Source organism: Egretta garzetta, unplaced genomic scaffold (assembly GCF_000687185.1).
Source record: "Egretta garzetta isolate BGI_Z169 unplaced genomic scaffold, ASM68718v1 scaffold220, whole genome shotgun sequence".
Classification (NCBI taxonomy): domain Eukaryota; kingdom Metazoa; phylum Chordata; class Aves; order Pelecaniformes; family Ardeidae; genus Egretta; species Egretta garzetta.
Window position 1 is genome coordinate 6,897,619 of NW_009258414.1, and position 12,752 is coordinate 6,910,370.

Here is a 12,752-nt window from a genome sequence, read left to right on the forward strand (position 1 = left end):
TCTTAGATGGTGTGGAAGGGGGAGGAGAGCCAGGTCAAGAAGACTGGAAGTAAGCAGTTGGCAAGGAAATGGATTCATGGCTCTGAGAAGGATTTTTGGATGCCAGTGGAGAACTGACTTGGATGGAATGAAGTGTCTGGGAACAAGAGCTGCTAAGTAGAAATTGGATGAGAAGTCAAAAGCCTGAGTAATGCAAGGGAAGGGAGAGAGTTAAGAGGTGAAGAGTTGCAGACAGTTCTCATTACGTCATGCTGAACTCAATTTTGAGTCTTTAATAATTTTTAGCATAGGCTTTATCAGAGGAAGGGAGTAAATTCACAGTTATACAGATCCACTTGGAGAATTTGAATGTGATTTTTTTTTTTTCTTTTTTTGAAACTGTCAGTTTCATTGCTGTAACTTCAAGCATCCACACCCATCTGATCATGAACGGATTTCCAAGTTCCTTGGTCCTGAACCTGTTTCATCTCCCACCACTGTTTACAGTGTTCTCTTATATATCTTACTGCAAGGAGTGTTTCTTAAAGACTTATCTTCCAACCAAAGAGGACTGAAGGATAATATTGCTCCAAACTTAATTCCGCCAAGTTATGTTCTGTCATCAAAGTGGAGTGATACAGAGCTACCACCTTGGACAGTTTCTTCCCTGCTGTAGGAAATCCTAGAACAGGCAGGTCGTTTGGGTCATGGGATGCTTTAGTCCCCTTGTGGAAGTTGCAGAATGGGAGAACCTGGATCAAAGATCTTATGTTAAATTTTTTGAATGTGTAGGTGGGGAGAGACCTTGCAAGGTCACCTAGTCCTACTCCTTATTCAGAGCAGGACTGACTTCAGCGTTAGGTCAGGTTTCTCAGGATGTTGTCCAGTAAAATGTTGAGTACCTCCAAGGTTGGAGATGCCAAAACTCCTATGGACAAACTGTTCCAGTGCCTCACTGTAAAGCTGTTTTGTTTTGGTTTTTTTTTTCCCCTCTTAATTCCAGTCAGAGCTTCCCTTGCTGCGACTTGTGACTGTTGCTGCTTTTCCTTTTGCTGTGCACTTTCCTTCCCTTTTCCCTTGTATTGGAGGACTGAGCCTGGACACAGTATTCCAGGGAGCAGCCTCGTGAGGGTCAAAGACGGGGGAATAATCAATCACCTCCCTTGAATTGCTGGCTACACTCTTGTTCGTATCGTATAGATGTGCTAATTTCACTTGGTTGTGGGCCTGTTGCTTTTGTTATAGTTTCTGATAGCATTCATGTTTATTTCTCTTACAAGACTTGGATTGGGAATCGAAGACGGAAATATCGTTTAATGGGGATTGAGGTCCCACCCCCTAGAGGAGGTCCTGCTGATTTCTCTGATCAGTCTGAATTTGTTTCTAAATCAGCACTTAATCCAGGAGAGGAAACTGCTACTGAAGTGGGGGATGATAATGATAGGAATGATGAAGTATCAATCTGCTTATCTGAAGGAAGCTCACAAGGTATTTGAAAATGCAGTTACTACTGTGCATATATTTTAATTTTGTGCAGTGTGCATGCTTTGGATTCTCTGTTGTTACACATTAAAAATGTCTGAAAGAGTGTCTAACAGTCACAAGTTATCTACCTTGGCCATACTGAAGGTACTGTCCAGTCTCTTTCTTCTACCTCTCTCTCTATGAATTTTGTTGGGTTTGTTATCACAAAGCTTGCAGAAACCTTTTCTCGTAAGACCTCTGTTTCTGCCAGATTCATCAGAAGTTAAATGACAAGTTCACAATTTGCTGGTGCGACTGAGATAGACAGACAGTACAAATGTCCACGTCTCGCTTCCCTAGGAAGCCAGGTTTTAAAAAATGCTCTCTGACTGTCCAGTTCTACGCAGCCAGCTTGAATATCCATTCCCATTTGCTTGAACTAACAATTCCCACCTAAGCAAGCACTAACGCCTGTGAACCTGCTCCCTTTGAGCTGACCAGAGCTATGTACTTACAGTTTTCCTGATGTTAAACTCATGCTGATGACATACGTGCAGAAGATACATTAGCTCAGACTTGGTCTTAAACTAAAGCACTTCACCGTATGTCAAAGCACAGCAGAACTTCTGCCATTAAGCTGTCTGTGGTGTGTATATGGTCTCTGACAAGCAAATACAAACCAACAGAAAAGATCAAAGTCAGTAGCAGGGAACTACTCGGAGAGCCTTAGAACTGCACGTCCGGGGTGCCTGTGTGCTCTCAGTAAATTGCATGATCTTGAGTGATAAGTGTCTTGAACTTAATTCCCTTTTACTCCACCTCCCCGAACCACATGACCGCATTAAATCGATCTCTCCCTTTCCCTCTTGTACATTGATACTCCGGGCCTAGGGCAGATGAACTGCCACTCAGCGCAGTCACCAGCATCACAGGCTCAACTAATTGCTCCCAGTGCTTCTGATTAGAAGAGATCAATAAAGCCTTTGCTCTCTAAGCTAAAAGAAAGTCGGATCTAGTGCATGCCATTGCAGCTTAGTATGTCAGACCTGATCTTGTCATTTTGTCTGAGCAATTTAGAGGCAAGAACTAGAAAAATGGAGAACTGCTGGGAATGAATTTATAATAGCTTTGTCATATTCACTGCAAAGAGAATAAGATGATAAAGAAATGGGTCAAGTGATTGAAAGCCAAGTGAGATGCAGAATCTTAAGAGTCCTTGATTTGCCTGAGGTGTGGAAGGAACTGATTTAGTCAGATCTGCTTGAAAGAAAACGGTGACAGGGGAAGACTCAATTCTCTCTAGCTTAAAGTGAGGAATAACAGCACATTTATTGAACAAGACTTTCACAAAGCAGGATAAGGCTGTAAGACTGTGAGTAGATTATTAGAGTCAAAGCCTAAGGAAGTACAAGAAAACTATAGATGTCCACAACATCCAAGAATCCCACTTCCACTCCTTTATTCTACCACAAGAATTATTTCTATTCATTTCTCCAGTTCAAAGGAGTAGATTTCACTGCTGCAGCTCAGCATGTTGTGAACTTCCTGGAAAATATTTCCACCGATTATTGTATGTACTATTCACTCACAGATATGTGATTGTTTTGATGTTTGAGAGCTATAACTTTTGGTCCTAGTTTATAAAAAAAAACCCAAACAAACAAAAAAAAACCCAAAAAAACCACTTTCAAAGACAAGAAAAAGATATTTTTAGTCACCTAATTAGAGTGAAAGTGTTAATGCACTTGCTTTTAAAACGTAGTATGTAAATATTTTTAAAAAAAAAAAAAGTGGTACTCGGATGCAAAATTAAGCATTAAAGTTCTCGTAATGCCTTACCCTTTTTAAACATATGTTAATGGGGAAAATCTTTTTAGTAGGGCCAGCAGTGACAAGACAAGGGGTAATGGTTTTAAACTAAACCAGGGTAGGTTTAGACTAGATATAAGGAAGAAATTCTTTACAATGAGGGTGGTGAAACACTGGAACAGGTTGCCCAGAGAGGGGGTGGAGGCCCCATCCCTGGGAACATTCAAGGCCAGGTTGGACGGGGCTGTGAGCAACCTGATGTGGTTCAAGGTGTCCCTGCTCCTGCAGGGGGGTTGGGCTGGGTGATCTCTGGGGGTCCCTTCCAACCCAAAACATTCTATGATTCTATGACTCTATGAATCCATACTTTTTGTAAATGAACACAGCTCTGTGGAGGCCATTACAGCTCTGCCAGTTTATATTCACTGGGGGTGAATATTTAAGCAGCTGAAAGCGCTGTAGGGAGTTGCTTCATTTGGCTATTGAATCCAAGCGGTGACTGCCAGGGTTACCCAGTGACTGGTGCTTTAGGGTGCTTCAGAGTCCCTGAGGTGCATCTTCAATGTCCTTCATCACTCTGAGTCTAGCAATGGGGGTCATACGTTGCTCCCCGCTTTACGGTTCTCCCATTTGGACCCATTTGCTTTTGCTGCTAGCAGAAATTTTCCTCTGAAGTTGCGGCCAGTGGCAGATTAAATTTATTTGAAACAACTTCAGATAAAATTTCCTCAGTTTAGAGATATTTCACTGGTAGAAAAGTTATTTAAAACAATAATTGTCTCAGTATGGTCTGGCCTAAATATTACCCTCTCCTTGCAACTACTGGTAATCTCCAGTTAAATCCTGTTACCCCTGTGTTTGTGTGGAAGTGATGGACCCCTGCAGCATTACCTGCCCTCTCTCTCAGCATCCCACATGAACATCTGCTGCCCATTCCCCCCCCATGGCTCCTTCCCTCCTTAGGTGCGATAGCTGGGCCGTTTGACCCTTCTAACGCAAGCCCTGCCCTCAGCAGATCTGCGGAATTTTACTAGCTCTCGGAAGCAGTGTGTTTCCAGTCAATAGCCTAGCCTCTAATGACATCAAATTTAAGTTTTTTATCATAGCTCTCTTGCCTCTGTGTTTTGGTTTATTTTCTGGTTTGCTGTTTCTATCAACCATTTGCTTCTTGGTAGTGTATTAAATGTGGAGAAGTCAAATAAATCTGAGAAACACACTTAACCATAAGGTTGAATATGCTTTTCTTTCTTGTTTTTCCACGCTGGCCATAGTCAGGGCTGATAGAATCATCTAGTGCTTGTGGTTGAAATTTGAGGATAAGATTTGCTCTGTTTTCAAGCATGTACTTTGCTTACACACAAGAGAGCAGCTTAGATTTGGAGTTGCTATACAAGAATGAAATAATCTGCTTGATCAGTTTTTGGTTCAAAACTAGTCAGTGCCTGCTAGGAGGAGGCAGGATTCTGATATGTACTCTCTAATTTCAGGGCATGCAGGATTTCTCATACATTAATTTATTTTAATAAATAAACAAAGAAGTTCTGGGCACCTCTGATGTGAAACTCTTCATCACCTTTGAATATTCCAACCTGAACCTAAAAATAGGAAGGTTTTGGTACATTGCAGGAAAGTAACTGATAGTTTTCCTGTTGTTTCAAGTAGCGATTGGCATGACTTTGCCCTGCAATGCTTGTGTCATGATGTCTTTTTTAATAAGATATACAGTATTTTTTATGACTAGACATTGATACTATGATACGCGTTTGTATCTAGCAGATGTGATATATTTAGTGGTAAAGACTATAAATGTTCCTTAAGCATAAAATTTGAATGAAATCTGAAAAACTAATTTATTTCTACAGAAGAGACAAATGAAGCTCTTCAAAATGAAGAAATCAGTCACAAAGATGATGACCAGAATCCTGTATCTACTGATAATGTGGTATGTATCTTTTTCCTTTTCCTCTGATGTGACCTCCCTAATTGCTAATGTTGAGGTGGTTGTTGAACACTGGTGTTTTTCACTAGGTGAAAACTTCAGTCGAGTGTGCTAAGAGTGTTTCCTACTTGGTTGAGCACTAAAAGAAACCGTACTAGAAGTACTAAAACACAGAGCTATGCACGTTCACTAGAAATTGAATTACACATCTCTTTCTGTATTATAACAATCCGGTGTTCTTTGTCTGGAGTGCAAAGCACAACGCTTGAGCAGTGCTTTTAAGTACCTAGTATGGTAAAACAGCCAGAATAAAAAGCTCAGAATAATAATTGAAAATGGTTTTTTGTCGCTTTAAGAAAGTCAGATGCCTCTAGTGCTTCCTCTCCGTAGCTAACCTTGAATATGTGAGATCAGGCTGGGGTGGGTATGTACTCATCATTCCTATACCCTTGACAGGGCATTATTTAGATGTTTCTTGTTTTCTCAGTTGCATTCACATCGAGTCAAACACAGTTGTTCTTGCTGTTTTTAATTGACTGCAGTGAGACAAGGAAGGAAAGACAGAGGGAGGAGTCATGGCAAATAATGCAATGTATCCCCTTTGTTTAGCCTGCCTTCTCTCAAATTAGAAGAAAGGAGAGGAGGAAGAGGAGAGAAGACCCCAAGTGGTAGGGTAATTTTTATCTTAAAAGTTATCTGCAGAATGAACAGGTGATGGTTCCCATTCCCAATTGCACTCTTACTGCAGTCAGAGATTAAATGACAGTAGCTCAGAACATGATGAGAACATTTCTGTTCCATTAATCACACAGAACCTGAAGTGGGAAAGCAAACAGGAGATTCCCTTCCCTCTCTCTATATATAGAGGAGAGAACATTTTCTTTCTTTTGTTAAAATATGATCATCTTTTGCGTAAACTGAAATCCCACGGCTGTATTTTCTGTTGTTGCCTGAAGAGAAGCAGCTGCCTTTCTTCCTTCCTGTTTACCTTAATGGCCTGCTGTGACCTTAGATATAATCGCTCTGAGTTTCAGGCTGATGCATTTACCATGGAGATGCAGAATGTAAAATGACAAAGGTAAAAGGTTTGTAAAGATCATGTCCGAGAGACTCAGTTCTCCAGTCCACCTGAACTCCACCGTTACATAATTTGATAGAATAAGAGGGGGGGAAAAGAGGAGTAGTTTTTTCATACTCTGTTCTGAAAACACTGTAACAAAAATTTTAAAATATATGCAGTTAAAATTGGTCTAACATCCATTGGACTTGCATAGGAGATACGGTTTTTCTTATTTGAAATTCTAATCTGTTCTTTCCCCTACTATCTTAAAATGTATAATTATAAGAAAGATAGTGCGAATGTTTGGCATTTATTTAGACTCTTCCCTCAAGCTGAGTCTAAAACCAAAAATATTTGAATCGCAGTGTTACTCAGGGTATGATATAGCAGCAGATCCTTGTGACATGAAGCCTTTGAAATGTTATCACTTCAGCTGGGCTGTCAGACACTGAAGCACAGAAAATGTGGTTTACGCTCCCTACCTTCAACACATACTTGTGAGCTTGGTCTGTACTACGAGCGAGAGACTGAGCCTCTCTTGAAGGATTTCTCCTTGGTGATTAGAAGGAAATTTCTGATGACTGGTCTGCAGGCAGACAGCAGACACACACATACGCTGCAGAGAAGAAACCTCCTCTAAAATAACATCTCAAGAGCTAAACCATTAAAGTGGATTGTGTCAGTGTGGGCCCTTGCCTGCATTGTGTTAAGCAGTATACTGCAAATGATAGTAAAATGGCTTTAACTTATTATTTACAGTCTCGTAAATGTTTACAACTGTCAAAACAATGAAAAATAGTAAAAAACCCCAACCCCCTCCTCTTACAGTACCACTGCTTCCCTCTCAAAAATGTAGTGAAATGTATAGTTTCATCTGGGCGGTCATTCTTCTGAGTTCTTATGGAAAAATGGCATTCTTATCACTATCTAATTCAAACTCATTCTATCTGTTTGAGACCTAGCTTAGATATAAATAAAAACTAAAATCTCGTAAGTGCACTAAAAATGTGTACATTTTGTGTTTTCTCCTATTGAAATAATCTTTTAACATAATTTTCTTACATAAGAAGGTTTTCTGCTGGGAAGAAAAACAATGTGCAAGTGGCAAATAATGTAAAAGTGACTCTTTTAAAACTTGATAGACGATTGGAATGTATTTCTAGGCTCTAAACATCATGAAGCTTGGCCTTTAACATTGTACTTGAGGTATCTTTAGAAACCCAATATATAAAGCTCCCAAGAATTTTTGTGAATTAAGTGAAAATGTCCCTGTGTAGGCATCGGCAACTGTCCTTTGTATCAACATCCTCTACTGTTCAGGGCATTTGACCTGCACTACGGCCAAAGAAGGCCAAAGGAGACCTCTTGGATTTTTTAGGCAAGCAGTAGGTCAGTAAGGACTTGCCTGTCACTTCCCATAATGTCTGTTTTGCTCCGGAGGAACAAACTTTCATGACCTTCTTCACCCTGCAGGAGGTCTTCAACAAAAGGCTTACAGAATAAAACGCAGGCTTTTTCAGGCTGTAATGAGATATAGTACGCAACTTAATGCCAAAATGCATGGTGACATATAGCTCCTCCTCCGTAAACAGCCCGAGTCACCATGGCAGCAGCTCCGAGTACGGGCAGTTGTGATTTGAATTCTTCCTGGATCTTGTGGCTGAGGTGCATGATTGCCATCTAATGGGGGCTCCACAATTCAGAATTTCTCCTGAGCCAGCAAAAGGTCCCGTTACCTTCACCCTTTCGTGGCAATTTGAGATACAGATTGTTGTTCATTTGTCTAATCTATGCATTGGAATATTTGGAATGAACCGTTTACTTCTGTTTCAGAAAATAGAAATTATAGATGATGAAGAAAGCGATATGATAAGTAATTCTGAAGTGGATCAAATGAGTTCCCTTTTGGATTATAAGGTGAGTAATTAGACTGTGAAATATTAAGCAGGATAGTCCTTCACTGAACGTTCGGATTGGTGTATCTGTAAGGAATTGAGCGAAGGCATGTGGGAGCCTGGGACTCCTCTGTTCTTATCGTGGTGCTGCACATCATTCCCTCGGTCACATCTCCTCATCCCGTTTACAGCCAGATTACCCATATTTCAACCCAGAGGGAGGCAGGAAAAATCCCATTTCTGCAGAGCAGTTACATTACTTTAGCTGTAGCCATCTGCAGCTCCCACCACGTGTCCCAAAACAAAGCACTTCATTTAGCCTCTAAACCAAAACTTTCTTTTTGTGTGAGAATTGTTCTTTGGAGTGGTAGAGCACGCTTTTGCATGCAGCGTGATGCTCTGGAAAGGGACATAACAGCTGGAATCCTCTAATAAAACGGGGGGAGCTGAGGAGAAGTCATTCTTGCAATGTAGTGCAGAACATGTCTGGAAGCAGTAGTTGTGGGAGGGAGGAAAAGCAGTGGGATACCCGACAGCCACTGTCTTCTGCCAAATGGTAAAGGTTCTGCGTGTGTTACCGCTCTCGTAAGAGTTGCCACAGTTCTGTGTTGTATACTGAGTGTGTTTTTATGTACGTGGCTGATTTTTTTACTTACAAAACAGGTATGTTCTACTAATGGTAATCAGTTACCAAAGTAATAAATAGATCACCTTTTCAGAACAAAAAGTACGCCTTCAAGCAGTGTTTTCCTGGTAAAGGCAGCGGAGAATGAATATGGAGAGGGAATGACCTTTTCTTAATGTCACCTGTCACCACAGTGAAAGGCTTGTTGTGACAGCATGCCCTACAGAGCCTTGTTTGTTGGCTTGTTGTTTGACATTCGTGATTAGGCTTTATGCCTATGTGTTTTTTGCGTAAATCTGAATTCCTTCTTTCACTGGGCAAAATCCTTTGCTACATAGGCAACTTCTAAGTTCCCATCTGAAATAAATGCATTCAGCTAATTTTCTTACAAAAAGCCTCAAAATCACCGCCCAGATATTCCTCTCTCATTCTCAGAGCTGTTATAACCTGAAGCAGTATGGTAAGGAGTGTTTGGACTGAAGAAATGTGAATTATCTGGGGGGAAAAAAAAAAAAACCAAAACCAACAACCATTTTTAAAGGCTTGTTGCAAACCTTCCCGTTCATCACGTAGTCTCACCCTTTGATATCAACTAAAGTTGAATTACAGCCAGTCTGGCAAACGTAAGCATGACTATCAGAGCACAGATCTATGTTACTTAAAAAAAAAAATAATAAAAAATTCATCATTAAAACAAAATGCCAGTTTATAAGTTCACTATTGAAACCTGCTTATGTAATTATTTGCTGCCACCAAAACCAGCCATCGAGGAACATTTTGTATGCAAAAGTGCCAACCTAATTAATCACATGGTTGCGTAAGCAAGGGTGGGTTTTTTTCTTGCCTCTGACATCCCTTGGTAAGTGCAACACTTACCGTGAATTATCTGTGAACCTAAATGCTTACTTTCTGTGTGTATTGTGCATTGCTCACAATTTCTTTGTGCTCATTTTTTTTCATTATTATTTTATGGAGGACATACGTTTGGTGCCAGTATGCAGGCACCTGTCGCAAAAATGCATAATGACTTTGATCTTGAAAAGTGAACTGTTTATTTAGGTTGCATGATCTTTGCAAAGGTAAATAACCCGAGAAAATTAATTTTAGCTCTACACTGATCAACAGATTTAGCGTTTTGATCAGGCATACCAATCAGTTGGTAAGTTTGAAGGAGAAGAGATATTTGGAATAAACTGAAGTACTTACCCAACCTGAATTTTTAATTAAGAAGTTTGTTATTTTTATATTAAGTGATTTGCAAGCATAGTAGGACGATTTTATGCAAAGGTTGGAAAAATGCCTTTCCAGCCACAGCATGCACATTATTGATATTTCTCCATTTTGTAAACACATTCCTCTCCGTTCTGTAACCCGACAGATCTTGGGGAGGTTGGTGACAAGATACATGTCAAACTCAGCTGCACCAGAGGATGCTATATTTTAATTTGTGGTAGCTTTGAGGAATTTTCAAGTTGTTTCCCTGGTCTTTGTGTCAAGTCTCCTGCTGCATTAATGGAATTTAGTTGCTGTCTCTTCTCACAGTCAGCCTGCCTTTGCAAGCTCAAGATCTCAGAAGAGACCTGGGCTTTGTGTTTCTTTCTTTTACAATGGAATTAGAGGTCTTCCTTATAAAATAAAAAGCAGTGCTTCTTTAAAAGGTTCATGTAAACTTAGGCCCAAGTCATTAAGGCTTTAACAATAGTCAGTAATTCTGAAATGCCTTGTCTGCACCTAACGTGGCTGGCTATCACGTGTCTCTTGTGGAGGGCAATGAGAAATGAAATGGCATAGGCATTTGAAGGTTTAGTGAGACACTACTGGTCATCCATCAGCAACGTCTATTTGTATCCAAAGTCTACGTGTGTTGTTCTATAATCCTATAATTAGAACTTCTGGCTGTACTTAATACTGGTTTTGGCAGGAATCATTATAAACACATTTTCCTTGAAAACATTCAGTTTTAACACAAGTATCTTTAGGTGTCATTAAAAAGATGCAGTACTATTTATTATTTCCAGAACTTTATGTCATTTTCCCCCACAGAATGAAGAAGTCAGATTTATTGAGAATGAGTTGGAGAATCACAAACAGAAGTATTTTGAACTACAGACGTTTACTCGGAGTTTGATACTTGCTATTAAATCAGATGATAAAGAACAGCAGCAGGTAAGTCTTGCAGGCGCTTTTAGGAACGGAAGGTGTTTGCCCTTTTGTGTTCTGTCACTCCCTTGCTTTTATTCTGTAGTGCCCAGAGGCTCAAATTATGATTAGGGCAGTGTTGTGCTGAACATCTTGCAGACAAAGAAAAGCTGAACTTTAAACAAAAGCAAGATCTTGCAGTCTACATAAGCAATGACATAGACAAAGAAGGGTGACTTTTACAAAGGACAACCAGTGCAGGGTACACGGAGGGACTGGGGTTTGTCTGTTGTGAGATCTAAGATGCGAGATCTAGGAAAAAAAGCCAGGCTTCTTCAGTTTTACTGCACTGCATTTAATACATAGCACTTCTTTTAATGCTTGGTTGGATCATGTCTTGTATGAGTAACATTCTGTGCTTTATTTAGGAAGAGATTTTGTTGCCTTTTTTTTTGTCCTTTTGTCTTTACAATCTGCAGTTTTTCAGGTGTAAAAATAGAAACTGTAACTTGCAAGAAAGAAACTTAGAACACTTTTACATCCAAAATAAATTTTGCTTATGGTTGTTTTCTGTCATTTTTTTTTCCTAAAACTACATGAACTGAATATAAAGAGAAGTAAATTCGAAATCTTTGAGATAAATCAATAAATCACTGTAACAGTTACAATCTTGTGTGCAGCATCTAGTTCTATCACCTGCATGATCACAGTATATGTGTATGTTTGAAAGCTTTTGCACGTTAAAAATATATGAATAAAATAAATGAATATCAATCATTTGGGTTTGTCCAGTTTGGGAAAAAAAAAATGGTTTGAGCTGTTTCCACTATAACTTCAGTAACTTCTAGGATTGTTGCGATAAGGTACGGCATCTTACAACGATGTTTTTTCTTTCAATATCTGGCAATGCTGACTTTTTTTTTTTTTTCCATCCAATATCAACACTGACCAAAAAGCTCAACAAAGATTTTTCACTACGTGTTTAACAGACATTTAATGCTGACATAAACCACATATCTAATGTTGTATTGTACCATTTTTTACTCACAGGCACTGCTCTCAGACTTACCTCCTGAACTAGAAGAAATGGATTTCAATCACGCATCCCCAGAGCCTGATGATACCTCATTCAGCTTGTCGTCTTTATCAGAGAAAAATGCCTCAGACAGTTTGTGATTTATTTTTTCTAATTGACAAAAACGAAACCCCGCCTAACGTGTAGGTTTCAAGAGAACGGCGTTTTGCTATCCAGTGTTCTTCGGTCCAAAAAAGAAAGCCCAAGGTGAAGTAGACCTTCCTGAAGGATGACTGTCATGGCTACAGTTTGCAGTGTCAAGACATTTCGGATGTTGTTTTTGGTAAATGAAAAGAGCTGTGTGAGGAAAGGTTTCACTTTTAGCAGTTTGGCCTTGATTAGGGTAACTTCTGACTTCCCAGAATAACTCTTGCTCTGTAGCAAAGTCTTTCTGAGCAGGGATCCAAGAATGGAAAACAAATGTCCTGTTATACAGACAGCTGATTCTCAGAGTTGCTTGCTCACCAGTCCTGTTTGTTATTTTTTTCCCCATTTTTACTCAGGTAGGTGGACTAAAAATTGGGGATCCAAATAGAACAACGGGATTTTTATGAGTTGTGCTTGAACCCTTTTGAAAATCTGAAATTAAACTGAAGTGTTTTTCATTATGTGACTTCAGATTGTTGAATCTTCCATTTTCTGACCAAAATAGCTGACAGAACTTTGAAAGGCTAACTGAAAAATTTGAATTATTGTCAATAAATTATTAACGTAAAGAAGCAGTCATAAGTGTGGTAACAAATTAGATGGATATGGGAAACCTGATA

The 12,752-nt window shown here is 39.6% G+C and overlaps 1 protein-coding gene across 1 annotated transcript in view; it reads left to right on the forward strand.

The window, feature by feature from the left end:
• Positions 1–12,143, forward strand: part of HDX (highly divergent homeobox) — a 41,841-nt gene extending 29,698 nt beyond the window's left edge. Inside the window, exons 6-10 of the mRNA XM_035898854.1 lie at positions 1,260–1,467; positions 5,115–5,194; positions 8,085–8,168; positions 10,815–10,937; positions 11,961–12,143. Coding sequence (XP_035754747.1) covers positions 1,260–1,467; positions 5,115–5,194; positions 8,085–8,168; positions 10,815–10,937; positions 11,961–12,086 — 621 coding nt within the window. The 3' untranslated portion in view covers positions 12,087–12,143. The remainder of the gene's footprint in view (positions 1–1,259; positions 1,468–5,114; positions 5,195–8,084; positions 8,169–10,814; positions 10,938–11,960) is intronic.
• Positions 12,144–12,752: the final 609 nt, after the last annotated feature.